Genomic DNA, 24345 nt, shown 5'->3' with positions numbered 1-24345 from the left:
AAGTAACGATTATGCCCAAGTTGCAATATATCGTCTCTCTTCATCGTGGTATCTGACAGCGTTAACCACCTCACTTGGAGCCTCCCTTATGACCAGCCTCCTGGGCATCTTCCTTGGGGCTAAAAAGGTCAGCATTATTAGAATCCAGGGCTTGGATGGAACGACCTACCGGTTAGCGAAGTTGCCAGGGTTATCACTAGCCAAAGTAGATGAAGCTTTGCCGCCCTTAGAAGCGATGTCGTGCTGTGGCGGAGTTGAGCGACGAGGGAGAAAGAGCTGCATGGGAACGGAGACACGTACTTGGGTCCATGCTTGCAAAGCCGCCCGAATAACTGGACTGGCCGCCCTTGGAAGCGATGGCTTGGACCTCCTCCTTGGGACTGACTTCCATTCAGTTGGACATGCCACAATACTTTGTGAGGAAGATACCTACCGGTTAGCAAAGTTACCGGGATTGTCGTCACTAGTGCCACTGGGAGCCATTACGATCGCTTTGAATGGAATCCTGATGTCGTGAAATGTAGTGCCTATAATGGTTGATAAGGAGAAAGCTGTTTGCTGATTGAGTTAATGTTTCATGTAACGGATTCAAGTTAGGATTAGAGAATATATACGCAACTTTTTTAATTCCATATCCCATGTTTTGTAAATACTTCTGTTGCTTGTACGTCGTAATAACGGTATATCAGCATCATATATAAACAATCGTAACGTCGTGTTTTGTCACGATGTTATGCTGACATTCCATTGTGGGGCCCTGATGCGACGCTAAAACACAAGAACCCGGCCCGCCGTCAAAGCCTGTAGCTAGTCAGAAGATTTGGAGTTCAGGAGTTTCAGGAGTGGATCCCCCTCCTTCTGCCACTGATGCAGACCTCTTGGTCCTAATCTCTTAATCATGCCTGCTCCTGAATGTGGTTCCGTCCTCAAGTGTCACAATAATGTAGCAATAGGCGTGAAGTGAACAAAGGGAAGCCGTACAGAACTTCTTGGCGCAGTCCCAGTATTGGGCCGCGAACCAAATTCGTACTCGGCGCACAGCTGTTGGATACCTCCGGCCAATGGCACACCAACATCCGTGCTGGTGTGGCATCACCAATACAATACTCGTCCGATGAAAACTGGTGACTGTATGGTGAAGAGGACTAAAAATGGCATCTGAGGTCGGCTTCTGGACATGCCAGAGACAGGAGTGGTCCAGAATCGTGCCCAGTCAAGACGAAGCTAATTGGGTCGCGTGCCATTATTGTACACTCACCCGCCCGATTCGTTCGTTGCATGCGCTTCTTCTCGTCCGGCCGCAAATGGGTCTTCACTGTTGGTTGGGACATAGTAACAGGCCTGGTTCTGAATCGTGCTTTCGTTCTGATCACTTCTGGGTCAGTCCATTCTCGACAGCGAGCACGGATGAGGAAGTGGTGACGCGCCTCCAACCAAGCACTGGCGCGACCGTTAGCGATCAACACTATGCTAGATTAGGTGGAGCTGAAAATACCGTGGCAAGCCCTACGCAGCTCAAAAATGGCTTATATCAATCAGCTCAATCGAAGCTCAAAGACAAGGAAATATCCCTGTTTAAGATCCAACAATGGCCAAATAGCTGGTTGTGGAACAGCATTGATATGTATACTGTACTGTATGTATGTTCATGCCTGCTTCGAGCTTTGTTTGCGCATTTGTCTGCCATTTTTGAGCCGCGTGGGGTTTGTCGCGCTAATCCGCCGCAATTAGGGGGCCAAATTAAAGAGCGGACCGATGGCTCGACCCACAAAGCGTTTCTTGGCCAGCAAGCAACCGCTTTTAGGGCTCAGCCAGCTCGCAGCCAACACCACGTGGTTTTGCTAAATGCATTTTCTGGAAGGGCCAATTCTGGCACATGGAAATTGGAACCGGACAATTTGATCTGCCAGACCAATACAACACAAGGTGACAGTTGTTCTGAGAGGGAATGAATCATAATTGAAATGGAGCGCGATCCGCGTCACGATGGCTGGGTTCTTGCAAACTACTGCAAGCTAGTGATTTTGTCATGCAGGTACATGCAACGCTATGCAAGAAAATCGTAACAGGCATGGTCGGTGTGGGACAGCTTGTCAAATACCACCTTTTTGGTCGTGCACTGAATTGGGCTTCAAACCCAGTGCTAGCGTGGGGACTGAAAGAGCCACCCACTACTGCCCTGGTCGGCATTTGGAGGCCGGAAGCAAACGAACACCCTTGTCTCAACAAGAGTCCTCATTAGATCCACACCATCGAGGAACAAGATTGGCCCCACGCAACAAACACGACTACGACGAGTACCACGGTCATTGTTGATCCATTCGCAACTAGTTGTGCACCCTCGATGGTCAATTGTTCAGATAGTAATACGTTACAGTACAGGATGACGTGTGTGTGCCAGCACACTTCAATGAGGCTGCTGTTTCTAGTTGTTGGGGCCAAAAACCACTTTGGGTTGTGCACTGAAATCGGCCTTCAATGCAAATGCTAGCGTGGAAGTGAAAGAGCCGCTTGCTGTTCTGGCCGACATGGGGAGCGGGAACCAAACCGAACCCTTGTCCGAACAAGAGCCCAAATTGATCCTAGGACATCCACGCCATCAGAATTGACTACGGTCAGTATTCATCCATTCGCAACCATTTGTGTGTACTCGACTGTCCAGATTGCGCTACGTTACAGGATGACGTATGTATGTCCGTTTATGTCACTGAGACTGAGGCCGCTTCTGCAACTCGGTGCCATTCATTCGTTGACAACATGCGCTCACGACAGAAAGCGAGAAAGAAACAAGACAGGAAATGGTCTCATGGACGAAGGCTGCCGATGAGGGCCGAGAAATGGATACGTTCTTGTTCAGCACAATGGACCTCATCGCGGCGGGTTGTTCACTTCAGGACCTACCAGCTGGGGACTGGTGGCTGGTGTCCGGTCCATGATCAAGCTCTGGGGTCCACTTTTGTCTCGATGGCGAACGTGCTGTTTCCGCACCCTCTGGCCAGATGCAGGATTGATCACCTCACTTAAAGTAGCCCGGCATGGCATGAGTCCTGTTTCTGAGTCTACTTTTCTCGTGCTGTACTCACGAGACCACTGTTCTTTCATCATGGAGACGTGGGGTCATCTGCAAGCTCATAGAACTTGCAAACGGCACGACTGCAGGCGCGAAGCTCTTGCAGAAGGCTTCACTCGCAGGGCTCGAAGGCGCTGGCGAGGAACATCACCTGTAGGCCCAAGCACTTCCAGGTGGGGGTCATCTGTAGGCTCGGAGAACCTCCAGATGACACGTCCGGACTAGTCAAAGTCTCGGACGGCTTCGCTCGCAGGGCCCGAAGGCGCTGGCGAGGAACATCACCTGTAGGCTCCAAGCACTTCCAGGTGGGGGTCATCTGTAGGCTCCAAGAACCTCCAGACGGCACAACTGCAGGCGCGAAGCTCTTGCAGAAGGCTTCACTCGCAGGGCCCGAAGGCGCTGGCGAGGAACATCACCTGTAGGCTCCAAGCACTTCCAGGTGGGGATCATCTCTAGGCTCGGGGCACTTGCAGATGGAACACCCGAAGGTGATGAAGAAAGAAGAAGAAAAAAGATTGAACTTCCCGAGAAGAAAGACAGGCTTATATATTCGTTTATTGTCGGCCTCCTCGTCGTCGGCCCACATTTCCCCATGTGTCTATGTGGAGGGAGGTCATATCTGGACGTTTGATCATCTGTCTGTCGTCATCGGGGACGTTCAGAAGTGTCCTTCGAAGCACAAGGGGACCCTTTCATGACTGGTCATGTTTTGGTCGTCGGTCACAAGTCGACACCTTCCATGGGCGCAAAAGCGCATCAGCTAAGCCATGAACTGAACTGGGTCATAGAATGTAGATTGTTGATCTACTGTATCACGACGAAGTACTGTATTGTACTGAGAAGCCATTTTCATTACTGACTGTATATACTGAATACTTGATTGTATGGACTGCAGGCTGAAAAAAACGAGCATTGGACGGCTATTCTACTGTCTTTGTTGAACTTCTTTGTGGTTGAAACGCGTGGTTGAAGTCTTAGCCGGCGGGAGCTAAAATGGGCGACCGCGTGGCTGCGGAGAAAGTGGCGGAGTCGCCAAACTCTATCGCGACGACGGCCAAACGAGTGACGCGAACGACGATGGTCACTGCAGCGGCAGCGAGACCTATTAGACGAACGACGGCTGGTAACACGATACATGTAAAAACCACGAGAGTCCATGAAGATGACGATCAAGTTGTTGCGGGGGACATCCCTAAAAAGGTGCTGGAAATGCTGGTGCTGTCTGCGCGACAAGTCAAGGAGTTGAAGGAAATGATTGTTCACCAGTCAGAAGTCATTGAAGAGATCAACGAACAGCATGCGACGACGCAGCAGAGCCTAACGGAAGTCAAGCATCAGATGGAGCACATCGTAGCAGAGTTGAAGACGGCACGGGAAGAACTGGAAGAAATCAAGGCTGGCCAGGCGCTGATCGCAAGCACACAAACGAGCCCACAGGCGTCCTATGCAACCATCGCACGAACACCACCGACAAGCCAACCCACGAATGTGCGCACTCTCAGCACAGCGAATACGACCCCGTCGAACTTCACCGATACACTGTTTTGCACGATTGATACCACAAGAGTAAGCGAGGATGAAGCGAACGTATGGAACGCCGGAACGACGCGAGCTGCGGTGGAGAAGGAGATCCGATCAATCGAAGGTCACAAGGACTGGCGATGCCGCGCTGTGACGATGGACCCGAAGAAGCCGCAAAGAGTCAAGATTGTCTGCCGAGACGATAGCGAACACGAACTCGTGAAGAAAGCTGCGGAGAAGATCGTGACTGGCGGAGCCAGAGTACTGCGTGACGAACTGTACCCGATCAAGGTCGATAGCGTCAACCGGACCGCCGTGCTGGACGAGAACGGAAACATTCGTCAAGGGGCGGCAGAAGCGTTCGGGCAAGAAAACGAAACGACAGTGGCTAAGATCTCGTGGCTGAGCAAAAAAGAAGTGCCAAAGGCGTACGGATCGATGGTAGTCTACCTGACCAAGGCAGGGGACGCCAGAAGGCTGTTAGCGGAAGGCTTCTTCCATGCCGGAGGAGAATCAGGCTATACGAGAGTGTTTGAGCGTCGAGAAGGGCCATCGCAGTGTTACAACTGCCAGCAGGTTGGACACAAGTCATTCCAATGCAAGAATACTCGGATCTGTGGAAGATGCGCCAAGGAAGACCACACTCACAAGGAATGCACAGAGACTGTTCTCAAGTGTGTGCCTTGTGGTGGCCCTCACGAGTCATTCAGTCGAAACTGCCCGAAGCTTTACCCGGATCGCCATGACTAGGAAGTTCCAGGTGGTGCAACTGAATGTGGGCCGACGGGCAGCGGCACAAGAGAGCTTGATGAACAACACGAATCTGAGTGGAACGGCAATCCTAGCTATACAAGAACCACGTGCGAGAAAGAAGGGAGGGAAATTAATGACGGTGCCAATGACGCACCATAAATGGGCGAAGATGGTACCTACGGTATCCAGGGAAGGGAGATGGGCGGTCTGGAGTATGTTGTGGGTAAACAAGGAGCTGGAAGCGGAGCAGGTGCCGATTGCGTCGCCGGACATGACTGGTGTGATGGTTCAGATAGGAGAGAGAAAGGTGTTGGTAGTCTCGGTGTACATACCGCCGACCGACCAGGACGCTCTTCGGGACGCGTGTGATCTACTACGCGAAGTGATGGATGAGGTACGGCGGAGGCGCGGAGATATCGTGGAGGTCATGTTGGTTGGTGACTTCAACCAGCACGATCAGCTTTGGGGAGGAGACGATGTGACGCTGGCCAGGCAAGGAGAAGCGGACCCGATCATTGACCTGATAAGCGACTATTCGCTACAGAGTCTCCTGCCTCGAGGGACGAAGACGTGGGAGAAGGGCACATCGACAACAACGATCGACTTGGTACTGGCCAGCAACGAAGTAGCAAGCAGAATGATGCACTGTGACGCCTCCCAGACAGAGCACGGGTCCGATCACCGAGCCGTCGAGACGACAATAGACATGGATATGGTGGACTGTCAGCCAAGGGAGAGGTTGCTCCTTCGCAACGCACCCTGGAAAGAGATCAATGGCCGGATCGAACGAACGCTAGAGATGATACCGGCCGGGGAGACGGTGTAACAAAAGACAGACTACCTGATGTCGGCAGTAGCCGAGGCAGTCCACACGCTTACACCCAAGACTAAAGCATCACCATATGTGAAGCGGTGGTGGACAAGTGATCTGACCCAGATGCGATCCGTGTATACGTATTGGAGAAACCGGGCGAGAGCAGAGCGGAGAGCTGGCTGCTTCTCTCAGGTGCTCGAGGACACAGCAAGAGCAGCTGCGAAGCAATACCACACCAGCATTCGCGAACAAAAGAGAAAACACTGGGATGACTTTCTAGCCGATGAGTCCAACATCTGGAATGCCGCCAAGTATCTAAAATCGCAAAGTGGAGCCTCGTTTGATAAGATTCCTCAGCTGACAAAGCAGGACGGAAGCCAGACAACTAACACGAATGAACAATCAGAGGAATTGCTGCGTTGTTTCTTCCCTCCACTGCCCGAGGATATTGCAGACGAGAGAACGGCGACGGTAAGGGAGCCAGTCAGTATGCCCGTTATCACGCTCGACGAGATTGAACGACAGCTGTTTGCGACGAAACCATGGAAGGCACCTGGTGAAGATGGCTTACCGGCGATCGTCTGGCGACAGACGTGGCCAGTAGTCAAAGACAGGATACTAGCACTTTTCAGATAATCACTAGCCGAGGGTGTGCTGCCTCAACAGTGGCGACATGCCAAGATCGTCCCGCTGAAGAAGCCCGGCAAGGAAGACTACACCATCGCCAAAGCGTGGCGACCAATCTCGCTACTGTCCACCCTAGGCAAAGTGTTAGAGTCGGTCGTGGCGGAAAGGATCTCGTACGTCGTAGAAGAGCATGGTCTGTTGCCCACGAACCATTTTGGTGCAAGGAAGCGCAGGTTAGCAGAACAAGCAGTGCTTCTACTGCAAGAGTACATCTATAAGGCGTGGCGACGACGGCAAGTAGTGAGTCTGATTAGTTTTGACGTCAAAGGCGCCTACAATGGCGTGTGCAAAGAGCGGCTCATCCAGAGAATGGAAGCCCGAGGTATACCGACAAGTTTGACGAAGTGGATTAATGCATTCTGTTCTGATCGCACCGCCACAATCGAGATCAATGGCCGTACGACTGAGAGCCATGAACTTCCACAAGCAGGGCTGCCACAGGGCTCGCCGCTGTCGCTAATTCTTTTCCTGTTCTTCAACGCAGACCTCGTGCAGCATCCCATCAACAAGACAGGAGGATCCATCGCATTTGTGGACGACTACACAGCATGGGTGGCAGGACCGACTGCGCAAGCCAACGAGGCAGGAATACGAGCAATTATCAACAGAGCCCTCGACTGGGAGGGTCGCAGTGGCGCCACATTCGAGGCGGAAAAGACCGCTATCATCCATCTCAGCAGAAAGGCGGCCAGAGTCGACAACAACCCTTTCCTGATCAAGGGCGAGAGGGTATATCCGCAAGACAAGGTCAAAATACTAAGAGTTACGATGGACTCTCAGCTACGGTATAGACAGCATATTGCACGAGTGTCGAGCAGGGCACTAGAAGCAGCCATTAAGCTCAAACGGTTGAAGGGCCTGCCACTGGCGACGGCCCGACAGCTGTTCACCGCCATGGTGGCTCCCATTTTGGACTACGCATCAAACGTGTGGAGATATGCGTGCGGCGATCGGCTGATGCATATCGTCAACAGAGTACAGAAGGTGGGCGCACAAGCGATTATGAGCGCATTCAACAAAGTGGCCACGGCAGTCGCCGAAGCCGAAGCACACATCCTGCCAGCTCGAAGTCGCTTCGCCAAGCGGGCGATCAAGCTATGGGTCGACATCCAAACACTACCAAGTAGTAACCCTCTTCGGACGGCAGGATTCCGGATGTTCACACGCTTCATCTCGCCGATGCAGCAACTTGCAGAAGACATGAGCGAAGTGCCGATAAGCAGACTGGAGACGATTGACGCGTATGCTGCTGAGCCGTGGAACGAGCGAGTCGAGGTCATCACCGACGAGAGCGAAAGAGCCATTGAGCTAGCTAGCGGGCAACGGGCAATCCGCATCGCTACCAGCAGCTCAGCCAAGAATGACCTGGTCGGGTTTGGAGTGGCTATACGGCTTCCGGATTTTGGCTGGGCAAAGACCAAATTCATGTTATACTCTGTGACTCTCGGGACAAGAGAAGAGCAGAACCCTTACACAGCGGAATTGGCCGCAATAGTACGGGGACTGCGAAAGGTGCCACAACACGTCCGGCAATGCGTACTTATAGTGTTCACGAGCAACAAAGGTGCTGCACTGAGTCTCAAACACCCGTGGCACCAGTCCGGCCAGAAAGAGATTGCAAACTTCTACGCGTGTGTAAGCCAGCTTCGAAAACGGAGTAACAAGGTTGTTATTGCCTGGTGGCCACAAGAACATGATGAGAACAACGGCGACGAAGATGTTGACAATGGCGCCAGGGACACCAACAGAAATGGAAATTTCGCTCTAGCACGCTTGGCCAAGGAAGCTGCTCGCAAAGCCACCCTCCCTGGTAGCTTACCACGGACACCACCGTTTCGAGCCAAATCGACCACATTGAACAATGCCAGAAAGATACAAAGCAGAATCCCGGTATTGCCAGACAACATCGGTGCATTCTCCAAGCGGATTGACATAGCTTTACCCGGACGACACACCCGGCTACTGTACGATGCATTATCATGGAAGGAAGCCAGCATTCTAGTCCAGTTGCGGACAGGAATGGCGAGGCTTAACCACTATCTAGCTCAAATTGGAGCAACAACATCACCAGATTGCGCCTGCGGATACGGAAGGGAGACTGTAGAACACTTTGTCATGCGCTGCACGAAATGGACCGCACATCGTAAAGATCTGCTTCAGTATACAGAAGACCGAAGAGGAAGTATCTCGTTCTACCTTGGTGGAAAGACCTATAGTGACGACAACAAATGGACACCAGACCTCAAAGCAGTTCGAGCAACAATTGGATTCGCAATCGCCACAGGACGATTACAACAGACGGTGAAGGAAGTCGGGAGTTAGGCTTAGGAGAAAATCATGCACAAAGGACATCCCAAACATATACTAACCCAGCAGGTCGCGCTTCAGTCGCCGAGGATAGGACTCTGAACACTTGGAGAAGTCAACTTCAAGTTGATCTGCCATGCACTAACAACTAGCAGTATCATACAGGGATGTCGAGGACCATAAGTGGTTTTGGATGGTTGATTATAGTCTTGCAGTATGGGCTCGAATCGGAGTCAAGACGGAAACATGAGAAGCGTTTTTGTATCATAGCGTTAGTTGCCCTCTAGGGGAATGACCCGGGCGTAATAAACATGTGTGTGTGTGTGTGTGTGTGTATACACACTAACCAGAAAAGAGGGGGTATGTGTCAGCCCAATGCAGGGAGGAGTTGATTTGGCATTGGCAATTAGTCGTGCTTCATCTAGAGGGTTTACGTACTCGAAGGGAAGCGTGCACGAGTATTATCGTACCGCTACCAGTTGACCGACCCCATGCTCAAGTGCAGTACGAAATGAGTGATAATCAGAAAAAAGCTCCACACTTTTTGTTGGGATGGACCGACAATGATTGATGGAGATGCTATCGTGCGGCCTGTTGGGCGCACTACCATGTTATTGATTGTTCAAAGCTTTCGCCAGATCCATTACAAGTTGTTCGAGGGAACAGAAGAAAAGCAGGGTGGGTGTTGTGGTCGCCAAACGATCCAACAATGGCAGGAGTTTTGGGAGTAATGATCTAGACTGTAAAGATTCGGTGCACTAGCTCACAACGTAATCAACATTGGCCAGAATTCGTCAATGAAAAGAGGATGCTTTGATCAAATGTGTCTTTTACATGGATTCGGATCACAGCATGACCGATTGATGGTGGTTGGATCGCAATAACATAGTTGCTCATGCGGGACGCTCCTAGCCTCTAACCGGCAACCTGCAGAATTGCGGCTGTAGCATGTGACGCCTATTATACCGACGCATATCGCCCATTGAGCGCCGCAATGTTTGATGCCTGATCAGCAAGCCTCTTCGATGAGGAAATTTACGGGTGGAGGAGCTTAGACCATCGTTACAGAAGCAATTCAGGCCCCGTTAGCACCTAATGAGTGCAAAACGGGAAGAAGTGGCAGCACGTACCATGACATCAAAATGAGTTCAATGAAAAACACTCCAAGTAAAATACAATCAAAGCAAAAAAAAAAAAAAAAAACCACCGCCCCCCCACCAAATATCCATATATTTCGTGGAGGTTACTGACGACAACTGCGTTGGTCCTTTTGAACCCCGCGTCGACGGCAGCGATTAGTGGAGCTACACCACTGAAAGCGCGATAACGGTGGTTGCCGGTATATGAATATAAGTCCAGCATATTCGAATGTGCTGTTCGAGCTCGCCTTCCAATATATTCAGTGGTTCTAGCGTTGACTTCTACACGATTTCCTTCATGTCTCATCATAGGCTGATGGACCAGATTGAATATTGTAGCTTTTTGGCCTCGCCATCGTTCTCAAAGCATTATGTTATTTTAAATGCCAAGTTCCGAAGCTGCTTAGGTTGTACGTTCCCAGAGATCAAATGTGCAGCAACCGGTGTACATCAATGCAGAACGAAATGTAGCCTGGAAATAAGGATAAAAGCTGAACCTGATGTTATGTTTCAAAAGACGCCTGACGTGTCGCAAAGTACTCTACGAATCACCCAAGATTAGTGCCTGCAAAAGGTTTTCGACAATTTTAGCGCGCAGGAAAATGCCTTTCGCCCCCCAGTAGGCCCCTTTTTGAATCAGAAGTTTCGCTATGTAAAATTTGCCGTTTTTGATAGCCCACCACAGGGCCGATTGGCCCTTAACTAATCGATTGATATCTTGCATGCGCTCGCAAACCTCACCAGCCAGACGCAGGTATTCTCTCTCACGGGTCGGAAGGCAGCTCAGAGCCAGGATTGGGGCCTCTTGCGAGCTTCCAGGCGTCTCGTCAACTGCTGCACCTGCGTCAAGGAGCAGCTGGGCTATTTCAGGTGTACTGTAGTAGATCGCTTCAGTAAGGAATAGATATGTTTCGGTGAGTCCATTGACAGTGTAACTCGGATTTGGATCAGCGCCGGCATCGAGAAGTGCCTTAACGATAGCCGGCTGCCGACAGTGGATTGCATGTGCTAGAGGCAAGCGGCGTGGGTCGCTTAGTCTTGGGGACACCTCAACTCCGGACTCGACGAGATAATGAATTGTAGACAACGTGTCCGGAGTCATGTCGCCAAACTTCAGAACACCATCTGTACCTACGCTGTAGGTTGTAGTATACCATTTAGATGGGGTTGCTGTCCAGCCGTGGCGCTGAAGATAATGAATGCGAATGAGCGAGACAAGGGGCCCCTGCTTGTTCTTCTCAAGATTGCCGTTGATTTGTGCTCCGCGCTCAAGTAGGAACGATGCCTGTAATGCTCTGCGTCTTAGTATGTGTTCTAGTGGTAAGAGTAGATTCCCAGTATCCAGCTCATTTTGAGTCAGTTGGGCGACAGAAGACTTACAACACTTGCGTTCGTTGCGTAATAGATAGGGGTATTTCCCTTTGTATCAGTACTCTCCACGTCAGCGCCTTCGGCAATCAGGGCTTCAGCGATGGCTGTGCTGCCACGCAGAGAACAAATATGCAACAGGGCGCAAAGCGCGGTCTGGAGAATTGGATAGACTGGGATCATGCCGTAGTCCTTCGTGGTGACGATGCCTCTTGATGTGCCAAATAAGTCAAGCTTGGAGACGTCAAATAATCGATTAATTACATCTCTAGGACTTTGCTTTATTTTTTTGATCGCCGCGATTGACATGGCATAAGACTTATATTTACCATACCAAGAACTGAACTGCAATGCAAAGGGGACACCCTCATGAGCGTGATCTTTGGCATCGTTCACATACAGTCGAGTCAAGACTTGCTCTTTCATGGTACGAGAAGTCATCGCTAAAGCTAAACCGTCTTTGTATGGTAACATTTCCACGACAAAGGAAAGAAGCTCGTTTGGTAGATCTAAGATTCCATCAGCGGAGGATCTTGATCCCAATCGTCAGAGCGTTGGCAAGATTTTGCAACATGTCGGCTATCTTGTTCGACTCCTTCAGTCTTGGATACCAGATCACGAATCATTTTGTGTGTTTATGGGAAATATACCTTGCAAAAAAGTCCTGTCTTTTGAGTAGGCGTTGCGGCTGTTGCCATGCGCGATGAGGGTTTGCTGTTTGATTTTATCATCCTCCATAGTTTCGTGGACCTCTGATCGGATAATGGAATGATAGGTGGAAACAACATAGTGGGAAGGCCGCCCTGTAAATACGTTTCATCGCACGTCACAAATGGAAGCTTGAAGCCTAGACGCAGATCAATTAATGGATGAGGCATTGCGTTCATTATATATATAACATATGTTCTGTGTTGTGTACAAGCCGATTCTTGCCCTGAACTAAGGTGACCCTACCTTCGTGGGTTAGGCGAGTCCGAAATGTGCTTATTGGCAATATCTCCTCCTATAACTGACTGACATTCAACAGGTGACTGAGGGTCCTTCCAGAATTCAACAGAATTCAACAGAATTCGTTACCATTTAGCTCTAACTCGGATGTCGTATAATGTACCAGAACTGTAACATTGTTCATTCAAGTACTGCATTACCACTTCAAAGTAAGTGGGACGGGCTCACTAATGTTTGAAGTTCTTGACTATGATAACTCCGCCCAAGTTGAAGCGCTACATTGCACTGATTGTGCGGAATGTATGGAAAATATGGCCGCGAGAGAGTCAGTGATCCTATTATTTCTTGGAGAAATATAAAGTGTATGCGTTATGAAATCGCAGCAGTCACAAGTTGTGGAAGAGCTTGTAACAAACTATTTCTGTTGAATACCTATCCAGAATTTCCAAGCTTCTTTTGATATGTATAGACATTTTTGTTTTCTCCCCTTGGTATTTCTTGCATGATATCTACCCAGTAATTAATGACGACTATAATTTGACTCCCAAGAGAAAACCTTGCTTAGGATCCCTTGTCCATAACTAATTAATCCCAAAGAAAAAGCAGAGCTGAAGATGTCAGACTAAGAATACTGCAAATAAAAATGACAATAGAAGTGGCAAACATGGGCCCTCTGTCAAATTGTGCGCTGACAGTCGTCGCCAACTTAGAAAAACCGTCGATTGAAGCCCATATGAAAGCGGCTGAGAGGGAGAAGAACAAAAAGCTTATTGCACTTGAACTTAGTAAGATTGTTCGAGCAAATGGCACTTTTCGCACAAGCCCCAGCAATGATACAAAAATAAAAACATTTCCCACAATGATCAATGCTTGTACGGAAGGTAATGCTTTCAGCACTGTGGTAGCCGAATTTGATCCAAATGACTCCGTCACCAATGTCGTCAATGCATCCGATCCGTTGAGGGGCAGGTCATAACATTCTAAGCTACCAGGATACCCGATACATACGGCCTTAGTTCCCAAGGAACAATTCTGGGGAACTGCTGCAGTGATGAGGCTTTCGCCTGCTGCAATTGCGCTGGTGACTAGATTCGAAGCTTGTCCGATTACACTTGAGGCAACTTCATTGCCCTTACTGGCTACGTCAGTTGCCACAGTCGCAGCAACTGTGATGGCCGAGGTTAAGTCTTGAACAATATCCGTTGGATTATTGATGTTTAAGTGCTGCATAGAAGGAATACGGCTGAAAAGGCTAGAAAACTGGCCTCTGTCAGCTCGCGAATGCCTAGTAATATTGACTTTGCATTACCTCGATAGTGAAGATACCCCTTGACTGGTTGCTCTTGGTATCGAATGAAGTCCATGAAAAGTACAAAGATATCGTGATCACTATGACATATACTGCCGAGATTACGATGGACAAGGGAAGTTTGAAAACCATTTTGGTCTGATGACAAAGCAGTCTGTTCTGTGATGTGTCAATGTTTACATTATCAACTAGATCATAGTATTTATGCCAATACATTCAGGCAGTAAAAAGGACCAGTTCCGCCTTAGGGCGGGAACCTAAAATTATCCAAGAGCCATTTCTGGATTTTGATATTCCTGTGATATAAGGTTTGGACTCAACTCTAACCTCCTTGCGCCAGAAGCAAACCTGTCACGGGACAATCACTTTCTACAATTGGAAGAACGTTGCAGCACCAAGCGCATTTAATGGCTTCTTTCTGATACACTAGGCTCAAAGTTATTGCTGATAACGGACGAATGCTTCGAGGCTTGGAATCATGAAGTGTATACCCAAAGGGCGAGAAAGGGCTTGATCCTGCCAATTATACTTGCGCTTTGAAACGAAGTCGACGGATGAATCTACAGTAGCCCATATGATCCCATATATATTAATCACAACGTCAAATTAGCAGAGACGGCTGGGGTGGGTATTGCGATAAGGCAGCTCTATTGGTAATTTATTACCCTTGAGATGATACTGCAGTATAGTATCACCCTATGCAATTGCTGGGTTGTCGTAACGACTTCTGCTAATCCTGAAAACCGATGGATCATCGCGCGGAACCGAAACCCAATGCTTGGGGACAAAGTGGCTCTGGAATGCCTCCAGTAATCGAAATTGGAGAAAATAGGGCTAGCCACTGGTATTGAGAAACGACACATTTCAAGAGCCAAATCAGATTTATGCCTGAAATCTTTTCGGGACGCGCAAATGCAGGACCGCATTTTGGCCATGTTTCAAAACTAGTACTTTTTTGACTTCAACTGGTTTTGTACTGTACCTATCTTGCAAACGGGACGTTTCGTTTACTGACGATTAGAATACACGCGGCAACGAAAACGACAACTGCTTTGAGAGCAGGCTGCATCTGAACACCTCCGCTAGATCTTTGAATACATTAATGGCTACGGGGTGGTTGATGATCACCTGGAGGTCTATTGCAGGGCTATGATTTCATCGATACTGTTCCAAATACAGATGTAATCAATCACCCCAATATCCTCCAATCACAATTTCTAATGAACGAGGATTCGCTCCTGCAACTACACCAGCGACATTCTCTTGGCCGGAGCTGACGTCATCATAAGAAAATGCATAACCCTTTCCGTCTACCTCATTTTCGTGCACAATTCTGCTATAATGGTTGGTAGGGGTTCTCAGATAGTAGCTGGTGTTCGTTAAGGATGGCTGTGTACCCCCACCGTCCAGAAGCAGGGTGGTACGAGTAAAAGCCGCACACAAGCGTGGAACAACAGCACAGTGGACGTTGTTATCAGATTCCAGTATCGCAAAAGGCCCCGTACTACAGCTCCAGATATCCGCCGTCTGGGGCCGACAATAAGATCGGTTATCGCCGTCACAACTTAGCTCATAGTCATCACCCACGCGACATTTGATTGACTGATTTGTACCAGGGTTGAAAGTGAGATCTTCTGTTGCATATAGTTTCCAGACATGATCTACGTAGTCTGTGTAGTAACCTTCCATGGAACCTGGATTGATAGACTCAAACAGGTTTGGAGCGAGTACTCGGACGGGAAGACCATTTTCTGAATAAACACACATTTGGTCCCATGGCATACCGTCCAAATTAGTCTGCGTTTGCAAAGCAGCGCACACTTCCATAATAGCATTATCAACCACCCCTTTTACGACCTGAACTTCGCCATTATCAAGAGTCAACACCATACTCAGGACGAGTCCGACGAAATCTACAAAGGAGAGATTTGCGTAAAGTCCACCTTCCTCAGTGTATGTGAGTTCCAGGAAACCCCAGTCAACTTGCGCAGAAGCATCTTCCAGATCGGAGGCAGATGGTTCTTTCAGCGTTATGGTACCGTTGGCAGATTCCACGGCAAAAAACTCAAGCTCGCCTTCCGAAACCCACACCCGGCCAGCAGATATGTAGCCGGGAATAGTAATCTGAGTACTGTGCATGCCATTTACCTTACCCAGAATCGGAATGGCAATGGTAGTACTGTCAATTTTTGTGATCGCAGTTCTATTTAGTGTATCAGGGTAGTACCAGATGCCCGCAGTTGTCAGAAGCACAAGGTTGCCTTGCCCATCTGTGCCAGTTACGTAGGCATATATATCGCTTCCGTTGTAGTTATTTACGAACTTTAAAATTAGTGGATTGACAATTCCTCGATGTTCACTTCTGATCTGTCGAGTCTCCTGTCTCAAGTGAAAACGATGGTCGCTGAAAGAAGTGGCCGATAATGCCAGCGAGATCAGAAGCATGTAATGATAATAATACGGGGACAACATATCATTTCCTTCGTAGTGGTTCGTCTAAAAACAAATTGAATCGTGACTTCAGAGAGCTCAGCAAATAAGTACGGAAGTAGGATTGACTCTTTTCGTTGTCCGGTTATTGATCTTGAGCACCTGAAAGCAAGATTCGTCAGGATGCGGCATTGGTTCCAGGGTGATTGTAATTGGCGTCCGGAAGTGAATCCGTTCAGGGCCCACTTAGGCTATCATTCGTATGGGAACCTTGGGGCGACATATTTTGTGCATAATTGATGGCAGGTTGTACCTTAGGCCCAACTTCCGGAAAAGGACTTTTGAACTTCTGGTAAGTATGGCCAAACGTTCAGATATGGCTCTTCCGATAACGGAATGAGCTTGTTGTACCAGCCTTAGCTGAAGCTAGGCAACTCAGGGCGCTCAGGCACGGCTCAGGCTCGGCTCAGGGCAGCTCAGGCACGGCTCAGGCAGCTCAGGCTCAGCTCAGGCAGCTCAGGGCAGCTCAGGCTCGGCTCAGGCAGCTCAGGCTCAGCTCAGGCAGCTCAGGGCAGCTCAGGGCAGCTCAGGCTCGGCTCAGGGCAGCTCAGGCGGCTCAGGGCTTAGCTTAGGGCAGCTCACGTGGAGTCTGGCTTGAGACTCGAGGGACATACAGGGGTGCACCTGACCCAACTACTCCTACGCATTCGGAAGGCCCAATAATACACCTTAACGTATTTAAGTCACAGAATCACATACCCTAAACATAGTCCTTAAGCGATGTTTTGATATTTGATCTTCTGACGAAGGAAAAGCTTGTATATAATTGAACTCTACATCTTCCTGGGATGCGATGCTCTTCTAGATGTCTTCGGAGGGCTTTCGCTCATCTTTGACTGCTCTTACTTATACGTACCAACCCAAATATTAGCTTCTCTCCACGCTATACAGGGCCCTTCAAAACCTCATACTCTGTGTCAACCTTGTAAATATCATCTGTCCTATGCTTACGGGGCACGTTTCTCAACCAATGCCGAGCCAGTGATACTTGGGTCCGAAATAAGGTGGGTCTACACGAAGTGCTATTTTCACTAACAACCATACAAGTAAGCGGCAATTCACCAAACAATGTTGGAGTGCCTCAGTAATAGCGATGGGAGAGGGCTGACCCGGGAAAGGCATCCTACGCTACCATATGGACAGGCATTAGCAGCTCAATACCCGACTCAGTATGTGGCCTATGATTGAATGAAGCTTGTGAATATCTCACCGGGATTTTGGGCCCTTGGTATTCTGGCCCAGTTTATTTAAACACTTTTCTAATACAATTCATGCTTACGTACTCGGCAATGACAACGTTTATAGTCATTATTGCTGAGAATGTTACATTGTCATATGGGCTATATCAGAAATATCTGTCATTCGCACTGTTTACACAGATGCCTCGCCTCACTGTATTCATGTGCTTATTTTGCAACAAATACAGTATCACTGCGGCTCACATTTACGAAAATTCAAAATCAGAACAGAACGAGAGGAACGTTTCGGAAGAAATTAAGCATTACTGTGAGGCAGAGTTACTGAGCGATCGGGCGGTCGCCGAGCGGTCGCCGAGCGATCGCTATCGCTATCGATCGCTGGGGGTATTTCCAAGATTTGGATCGCCCGAAGTCGATCGCTGGATTCTACTTCGCGATCGCTATCGATGGAATTCGGGCCTTCGGTCGGCGATCGCTCGCCGAGAACCATAGATTTTGGGACCCCTGAAGAAGGACCCTTAGGTCCCCTAGAGCTGGACCTCGAAGAGTGCTGCATGGCTGTCTCTAACCAATGAGCCATAGCCAGCTGCCAAGATAATCTATCACATACAAAAAAGCAACAATTGTCGTAAATTTTGCAGGATGTTCCCTCCCTGCACTTCGCAGCGACTGATTGCCAGATCCGTAGATCGTAGAATTTATCAATAGCAATAGACGTCAGCAATAGTGACAGCAGCAAAGATAGTGAAAACAGCTCAATGCCCTTGAAGATGGCGAGCTCGTGTCTGACCTCACGTAGTCACACACCCTCTATTTCTTCGTCAACACAGCAAAGCTACCCAGACTATACGGTCTGGACCGCGGAGGCGTTTCAGAGGTATCCGGGCTATCTTGCTGCTCACTCCGTTACAAGGGAGCACGCTTGGTGGTGGAAACGTGGTTTTCGCCTCCAAAGAGCTGATCATACACCAACTGTCTTTTATTGGGTGTGTGAGCTCTGTTTTCTCGATGGCGCACCGCCCAAGGAGACGCGTTTCGTGTGCTCTACCAGCAAATCGATCACAACACACCTCAAACGGCGGCATGATATATCGGTATGCATAATGAGCTGATGCAACGCATTTAGAAGGTACTGACTGCGGTGACTCTCTGGTTAGGAACCTCCAAAGACACATACGAGTGCACCGAAGCTGCTCCGTCCTGGTGACCAACGTACCATCGACACCATGATTGATGCAACCAATCCACACGAACAGTCCCTTCACAACAAAGTCTCCCTTCGGTTCAATACCAAGCTCAACAACCTTTTGATTCTCGATTGGATAACGTGCACGAATCTACCATTCTTCGTCGTCAACAATGGTCGTTGGCGACGTCAGCAGCTGTACAACAACCCGTTGTTGAAAGACTCAGACCTACCGAGATACCAGACATTGATCGACCTCTTGATGGATGAACACAAGCAGGCAGTCGGTCCCGTCAAAACCCTATTGTCCACGGCGCGTAGCATGATTCATTTGACGTTCGATGGCTGGACTTCTCGCAAAATGGCCTCGTTTGTGGGTGTTCATGCGCACTTCATCGACTCGAACTTCAAGAAATGGAGGATCCTGCTAGGTCTACCAGCTCTGGTCAGCCGGCACACATGAATCGACGTTGCAGACGAGGTTCTCGCTGTCCTTGACTTCTACGGTATCAAGCAGCGTGTTGGATACTGCACCCTGGATAACGAGTCGAAAAACGGCACCTGTATGGCAGCAATCGGTCAGCATATCGGATTTGACAGCGCCGAACGGCAAATCAGCTGTGCTCCCCACTCCCTCCAACTGGCAGTCAGGGCACTGATGTATGGCGAAGGCTGTAAACGCCTCGACCTGGATGACTTGTTGCTGCCTTTACAGGACAGTGATCAAGACGAGGACGAGTTCTTACGCGACGCTTTCCGTCGAGCTGCTGATATGGCTGATGTTGATGAGGTTACTGACGAAGACGAGGATTTCGCAGCTGAGGAATTCGAGGATGCTATTCCTTCCGACCCCGAACACTCCGACGAAAGCTCTGAAGCTAATGATGACTATGTCTTCGAATTCGATGGTGTAGCCCCCAATATCTTGACCACCAAATCTTTGCACAAACATGAGAAAACCGGTCCTATCGAAAAATTACACAATATTGGGAATTGCTTTAGATCTAGCAGTCAGCTTGTTGAGCAGTGGCATAAGGCCCAGCAACAGGTGCAGCCTGATCAACCCATCCTAGAGTGGGTGTACAACAATGCGACTAGATGGCAAAGCGACGCTGCTATGGTTGAACGCGCCTTGTCCAAGAAGCTTGCGATGAAACGGATGATGAACACACTCCAAGAGAACTGGGACGCAGCCGGGTCTAAGCCATACGAGAAACCATCCGCCCTACAACATAAGCTTGAAGATGGCGATTGGAGACTGGTAGAGGTTATACACAAGATTCTACAGCCCTTCGCCGTTGCTTCTAAGCTTCTCCAAGGCACTGGTGAACCTGGTGAGCGTGCCACTTCTGGAGGTTTCGACGAGTATTTCCCACAAATCGAGACCTTATTGGACCACCTCGAGATGTGCGCAGCGGACAAGTGCTACCAAGAAGTTGAAGATCCTGATGATCCCGGTGGTCCGAAGATCCAAAGCATAGTACAAGTATTCGAGGGTCTTAATCGAACACAACGCAGGCTTCTGAAGCTTCACATCTGGATGGGTTGGTGGAAACTGCAGACCTACTACAACAGGATGACATCTTTAGCATACGCCGCTGCAGTTATTTTCAACCCTACTGTGAAGCTATCCGGTCTAGCAGAGATATTCAACACAGAGCCTACACGCCAGCGGCCTACATGGAAAGACGTATACATGAATAAGCTGAACACCAGTTGGGAGATTTACAAGAAGAGGTGCGTGTTGTATCGACATAATAGACTTTTCTAACTGCTCCAAGGGATATATTAGTGCCCGATAATCTCACAAACGCGGAAAATACCCTCACGAACTACCTCGCCCGCCGGAAGCGCTTCTTGAGTAGTGTGGACGACGCTTTGCAACCCCAACAACCTGTTGCGAAGAAGAAGGGTCGCGGACGGGGATCTCAAAGCAATCAACGGGTTACGAATCCGCCTCAAGACGAGCTTGCGGTGTATCTCATGGAACCCCTGATCGATATTGATCACTACCACAACAATCCAGTATCATGGTGGCGAGACGTTGGTTCACGACGCTTTCCAAGGCTATCTTACATGGCTGTCGACTTTCTCACGATACCTTCGTCTACCGCAGAAACCGAGCGACAATTCAGTAGTGTTGGTACTATGATATCACCAAAGAGGTCTCGACTGCGGCGGCATCTTGTTGCGGCAGCTCAGTGTATTAGGTCGTGGAGCAGATCTGGGGTCTACACGCCTGATTTGCCACTTTGGATCCTAGATAGGGCCTCAGATATGGACTTAGAGCAGAGTCTGAAGAAGGAGGACTTCTCTGACTATCTGGAATGATAGACAGCCAGAAAGGACTCTGGATACCTTCATTGATTGACCCGACTAAAAAATCTATGACCTTAATCATTAGGTCGGCGAGCGCTCGGCGAGCGTTCGGCGAACTATCGCTATCGATCGATCGATGGGCTATTTCTGAAGATTTGGATCGCCCGAAGTCGATCGCTGGTGTAAATGGCACGATCGCTATCGATGTCGGCGATCAGCCCTGAAGGGCTGATCGCCCGATCGCTCAGTAACTCTGCTGTGAGGTTTCTGGCCCTTCTCCTTTTGAATCTTTTGTTCTTCACGTTGACTTTCAACACTTCCTGACGCCTTACCATCTGAAGAGCCACTTTGTCAATAACTCTAAATACAGACCTAAACAAAACCTGCTTTCGCTTTGCTAAACCAAGATTGTTCCCACGGGAGCTGCTTCGGACTGTTGTAAATCAGAATTCGACCTTACTTGTCTCGTGTTGACCAAAATAGTTAGGGGCCATTTGGCGAAATTATTATTACATCACCTCAAAGTCCATCGTCAGCGCTTCAACTCTGGATTGGCCAATGTGAAAACTACAGGCTGCAGCGAAAACTGCGAGATTTTTGCGTTGAGATTTTGGAAGTGATAAATGGCATGATATAACCACATTTGGGTCTGTCATCTGAAGGAGGGGCCTAAGTGACTTGCAAACGCTGGAAGACCGGTTTGATAGTGCGAAAACAAACATCATACCGCAGTACGATTCCAGCGTAGCGAAGGATGGCCGTTGTGTATAGGGATTAGGCCTTGCCTCATTGACTTGCATAGCGGTGGAATATATCTCTCAGGCTGACCAAGATTCCAAACGTGGTTCCTGGGAGAACTTTTTGTTGCTCCCAACGGCGGAAGTCGGTTTTAGTACCGTTTATAGAGCAGAATTCGCTTTTAGGTATTTTTGTCGATCATGCAGAGTTAGAAACCGGCCAAATACTGTATGTACAGCGACGATCAACTGATTGAATGGAATTGTGATTTATGCGCATAGAACTTGACAGACGTTCGTGCTATATCAATTCCGCACAATTTTAATGGGTAGGTAGCCAGGAAATAGCGCAGATCAACGTTTTCATCGCAATTTCTGCGAGTTCCAGCTTCGTTACGGCAGGTCAAACGCTTTTCCTGTTGGATGGTCCGAGTACTGTTTCCCGAGAAGTGAATGAGGTTTGACATCATGGTGGGCATCTGTAAAAGCTCCAAAATGTGCTGCAAGACCTTGGCTTCGACGTTGGCACCACAAACAGACCTCTCCTTTACCTTTGTGACCAGTATCAGTTAGCTTTGTCCATACTGTACTGTACTGTATAAACACAGATTGTTCATCGTTCATGATGTGTTCGCCAGAGAAGTTAAATCCCAGCTTGTAATCATCCGAATTTATATTATTCGGGCTCTACTCGTTCTGACAACGTGCACCTCCTAACACAACAATACTACGCGATGCATGACTCAGGGAAACGGAATATAAAGCGTGATCGCAGCAACGAAAACTTTGCAAAGGCCACTAGAAGCTTGCTTGGAAGATGCGACGATGTCCGATCACGGTATTCTGCCGACGTTTACATCTTAATCCGACGGAGATCCAAGCATTACGAGTATACATCTTCTGAAGCCTCTTCATGGCCAACATCGAGGGACGAAATAGCCGTAACTTTCCCCACCCCTGTCAGACTTACTCCTGCCAGCATTGCAGGGTACTGCACTAAGAGAAAGGCCACTATTGGGGGTTCATCCGGAGTAGCTCAGCGTTCTAACGGCGAGCGTGCTATTCCCACAGAGATCGAAAAGGATGTCAAGAGCTGATCCCGCTCTACCGCTCCCCATTAGTTTTATAGTGTATTGGGCGCGATATTCATTCCCTTCGTCATGTAAACTTGGAGTGAAGTGGAAAATCACAAGGGCTCGCGGAGTTCGGAAAGGCGGAATCAATATATCAAGCCAGTGATTTCATGAAGTAAAATTAATATGATGAGATGGAAGATCATCTAGGTTGATAGAAATCCAAGTTGATAAGCCTTTCTGAGAAATATTCCTGTGGGTTCCCATGGCATGGCCCATATGAAATATGGCTGCAGAGTGATATATTGTAGAACAGAAATTGGACAGTCACTACTTAAAGCAAATAATTTTCAACCAGTTGGATTTGCTGAGCAACGGTAAGATAACAAGACTAGAACATTATTTTTCAACTTGGGTTTTTACTCCCAGAACAACTCAACCGATACCAAAGGTAGCTTTAGCCCGGAAGCTAAACAAAATAATATCAAAGCAAGGCGAACCCGCTTGGGAGTGGTTTTCTTCAAGGAGGAATCATCCCCGTGTAAGCTCCCTTGATAATCTCGTTCCACAAACTACTGGAAGTTCCAGGTAGTTCCGAAGGCGCGAGACCCCAAAATACTCCAAGAAATATTCGTCCATATGTTCCATAATATCATGTCCACCATGGATGTTGTACCAAATTGGGACAAAAACAATGAAGGGGACCGGCCAATTCCGCCAAGAAATTCGCACAATACCACAAATTTGACGGAGAAATGCTGAACTTCGCCCCAGATCTATAAGGGAGTTTAGATGGCCAGCAATTTCTTTTTGGTACTGACTCTCGGACCCAATGACAAACGCTATGTCGTGCTTAGGTTGCCGCTCCTCCAAGCACATTAATGGCAACAAGTCTGCAGTGTCTCCTTCATGTGCACCATCAATTGAGAGTCGAAGTTTCCGAGCCGTATTTTCCGCCATGGGGTGACACCTCATATAGATATTAAGGTGCCTGGATTTTATTTCATGCGTGCTGCTGTTGATATGTGCCCAAAGTATAGGTTCCCATACTTGATGAAGACGATGGCAGGTCCGAATCAGACCAAATACCCCCTTGGCGCGTTGTTCATTGCTCTTTCTACGACTTGACGACGTCCAAGATAGTTTCAATCGTATATCATCGGACATAGTATACTGACATATGGTAATTCGAAGCTCTACATAAAAATCAGCTTGCTTTAGATGGCTATACATAGTACATACCTGGAGGTAGTGACAACAGTAGGACTGGTAGGCTTATTCCGTTTGAAGGGTCTATCGTGACCGCTGTATTGTGTGGCATCATGAAAGTCAAGGTAGAATATGATAAAATCAACGGCAATGATTTTTCGTTCTTCACGGACATTCATGGAGGCAAAAGCGGTTTTATAAACAGTCAACACACTC

At 48.6% G+C, this 24345-nt stretch overlaps 5 protein-coding genes across 5 annotated transcripts; 2 read left to right on the top strand and 3 right to left on the bottom strand.

Moving 5' to 3' along the window:
- Window positions 1-70: 70 nt before the first annotated feature.
- BKA67DRAFT_664607 (uncharacterized protein) lies at window positions 71-483 on the bottom strand (the record flags this gene model as incomplete). Its single annotated transcript, XM_046108408.1, has 4 exons — window positions 71-119; window positions 170-215; window positions 301-380; window positions 434-483. The coding sequence occupies 4 exons, from the start codon at window positions 481-483 to the stop codon at window positions 71-73; spliced, it is 225 nt and encodes a 74-aa protein (XP_045952052.1).
- Window positions 484-10832: 10349 nt separating this feature from the next.
- On the bottom strand, window positions 10833-12133 carry BKA67DRAFT_526759 (ankyrin repeat-containing domain protein; the record flags this gene model as incomplete). The annotated part of the gene is made up of 2 exons (XM_046098778.1): window positions 10833-11576; window positions 11672-12133. The coding sequence occupies 2 exons, from the start codon at window positions 12131-12133 to the stop codon at window positions 10833-10835; spliced, it is 1206 nt and encodes a 401-aa protein (XP_045952051.1).
- A 1117-nt stretch (window positions 12134-13250) lies between these two features.
- On the top strand, window positions 13251-13583 carry BKA67DRAFT_541747 (uncharacterized protein; the record flags this gene model as incomplete). The annotated part of the gene is made up of 1 exon (XM_046100981.1): window positions 13251-13583. The coding sequence occupies one exon, from the start codon at window positions 13251-13253 to the stop codon at window positions 13581-13583; it is 333 nt and encodes a 110-aa protein (XP_045952050.1).
- A 1518-nt stretch (window positions 13584-15101) lies between these two features.
- Window positions 15102-16538, bottom strand: BKA67DRAFT_595849 (glucanase B; the record flags this gene model as incomplete). The annotated part of the gene is made up of 2 exons (XM_046105215.1): window positions 15102-16238; window positions 16509-16538. 2 exons carry the CDS (start codon window positions 16536-16538, stop codon window positions 15102-15104), a joined length of 1167 nt encoding a protein of 388 aa, XP_045952049.1.
- Window positions 16539-20132: 3594 nt separating this feature from the next.
- Window positions 20133-20569, top strand: BKA67DRAFT_585343 (uncharacterized protein). Its single transcript, XM_046104198.1, has one exon. It carries the CDS (start codon window positions 20197-20199, stop codon window positions 20560-20562), a length of 366 nt encoding a protein of 121 aa, XP_045952048.1. The 5' UTR covers window positions 20133-20196; the 3' UTR covers window positions 20563-20569.
- Window positions 20570-24345: the final 3776 nt, after the last annotated feature.

Source organism: Truncatella angustata, assembly GCF_020726525.1.
Source record: "Truncatella angustata strain MPI-SDFR-AT-0073 chromosome Unknown BKA67scaffold_11, whole genome shotgun sequence".
Taxonomy (NCBI): Eukaryota; Fungi; Ascomycota; class Sordariomycetes; order Amphisphaeriales; family Sporocadaceae; genus Truncatella; species Truncatella angustata.
The sequence above is the reverse complement of the archived record's forward strand: the minus strand, read 5'-3'. Positions and strand labels throughout refer to the sequence as shown.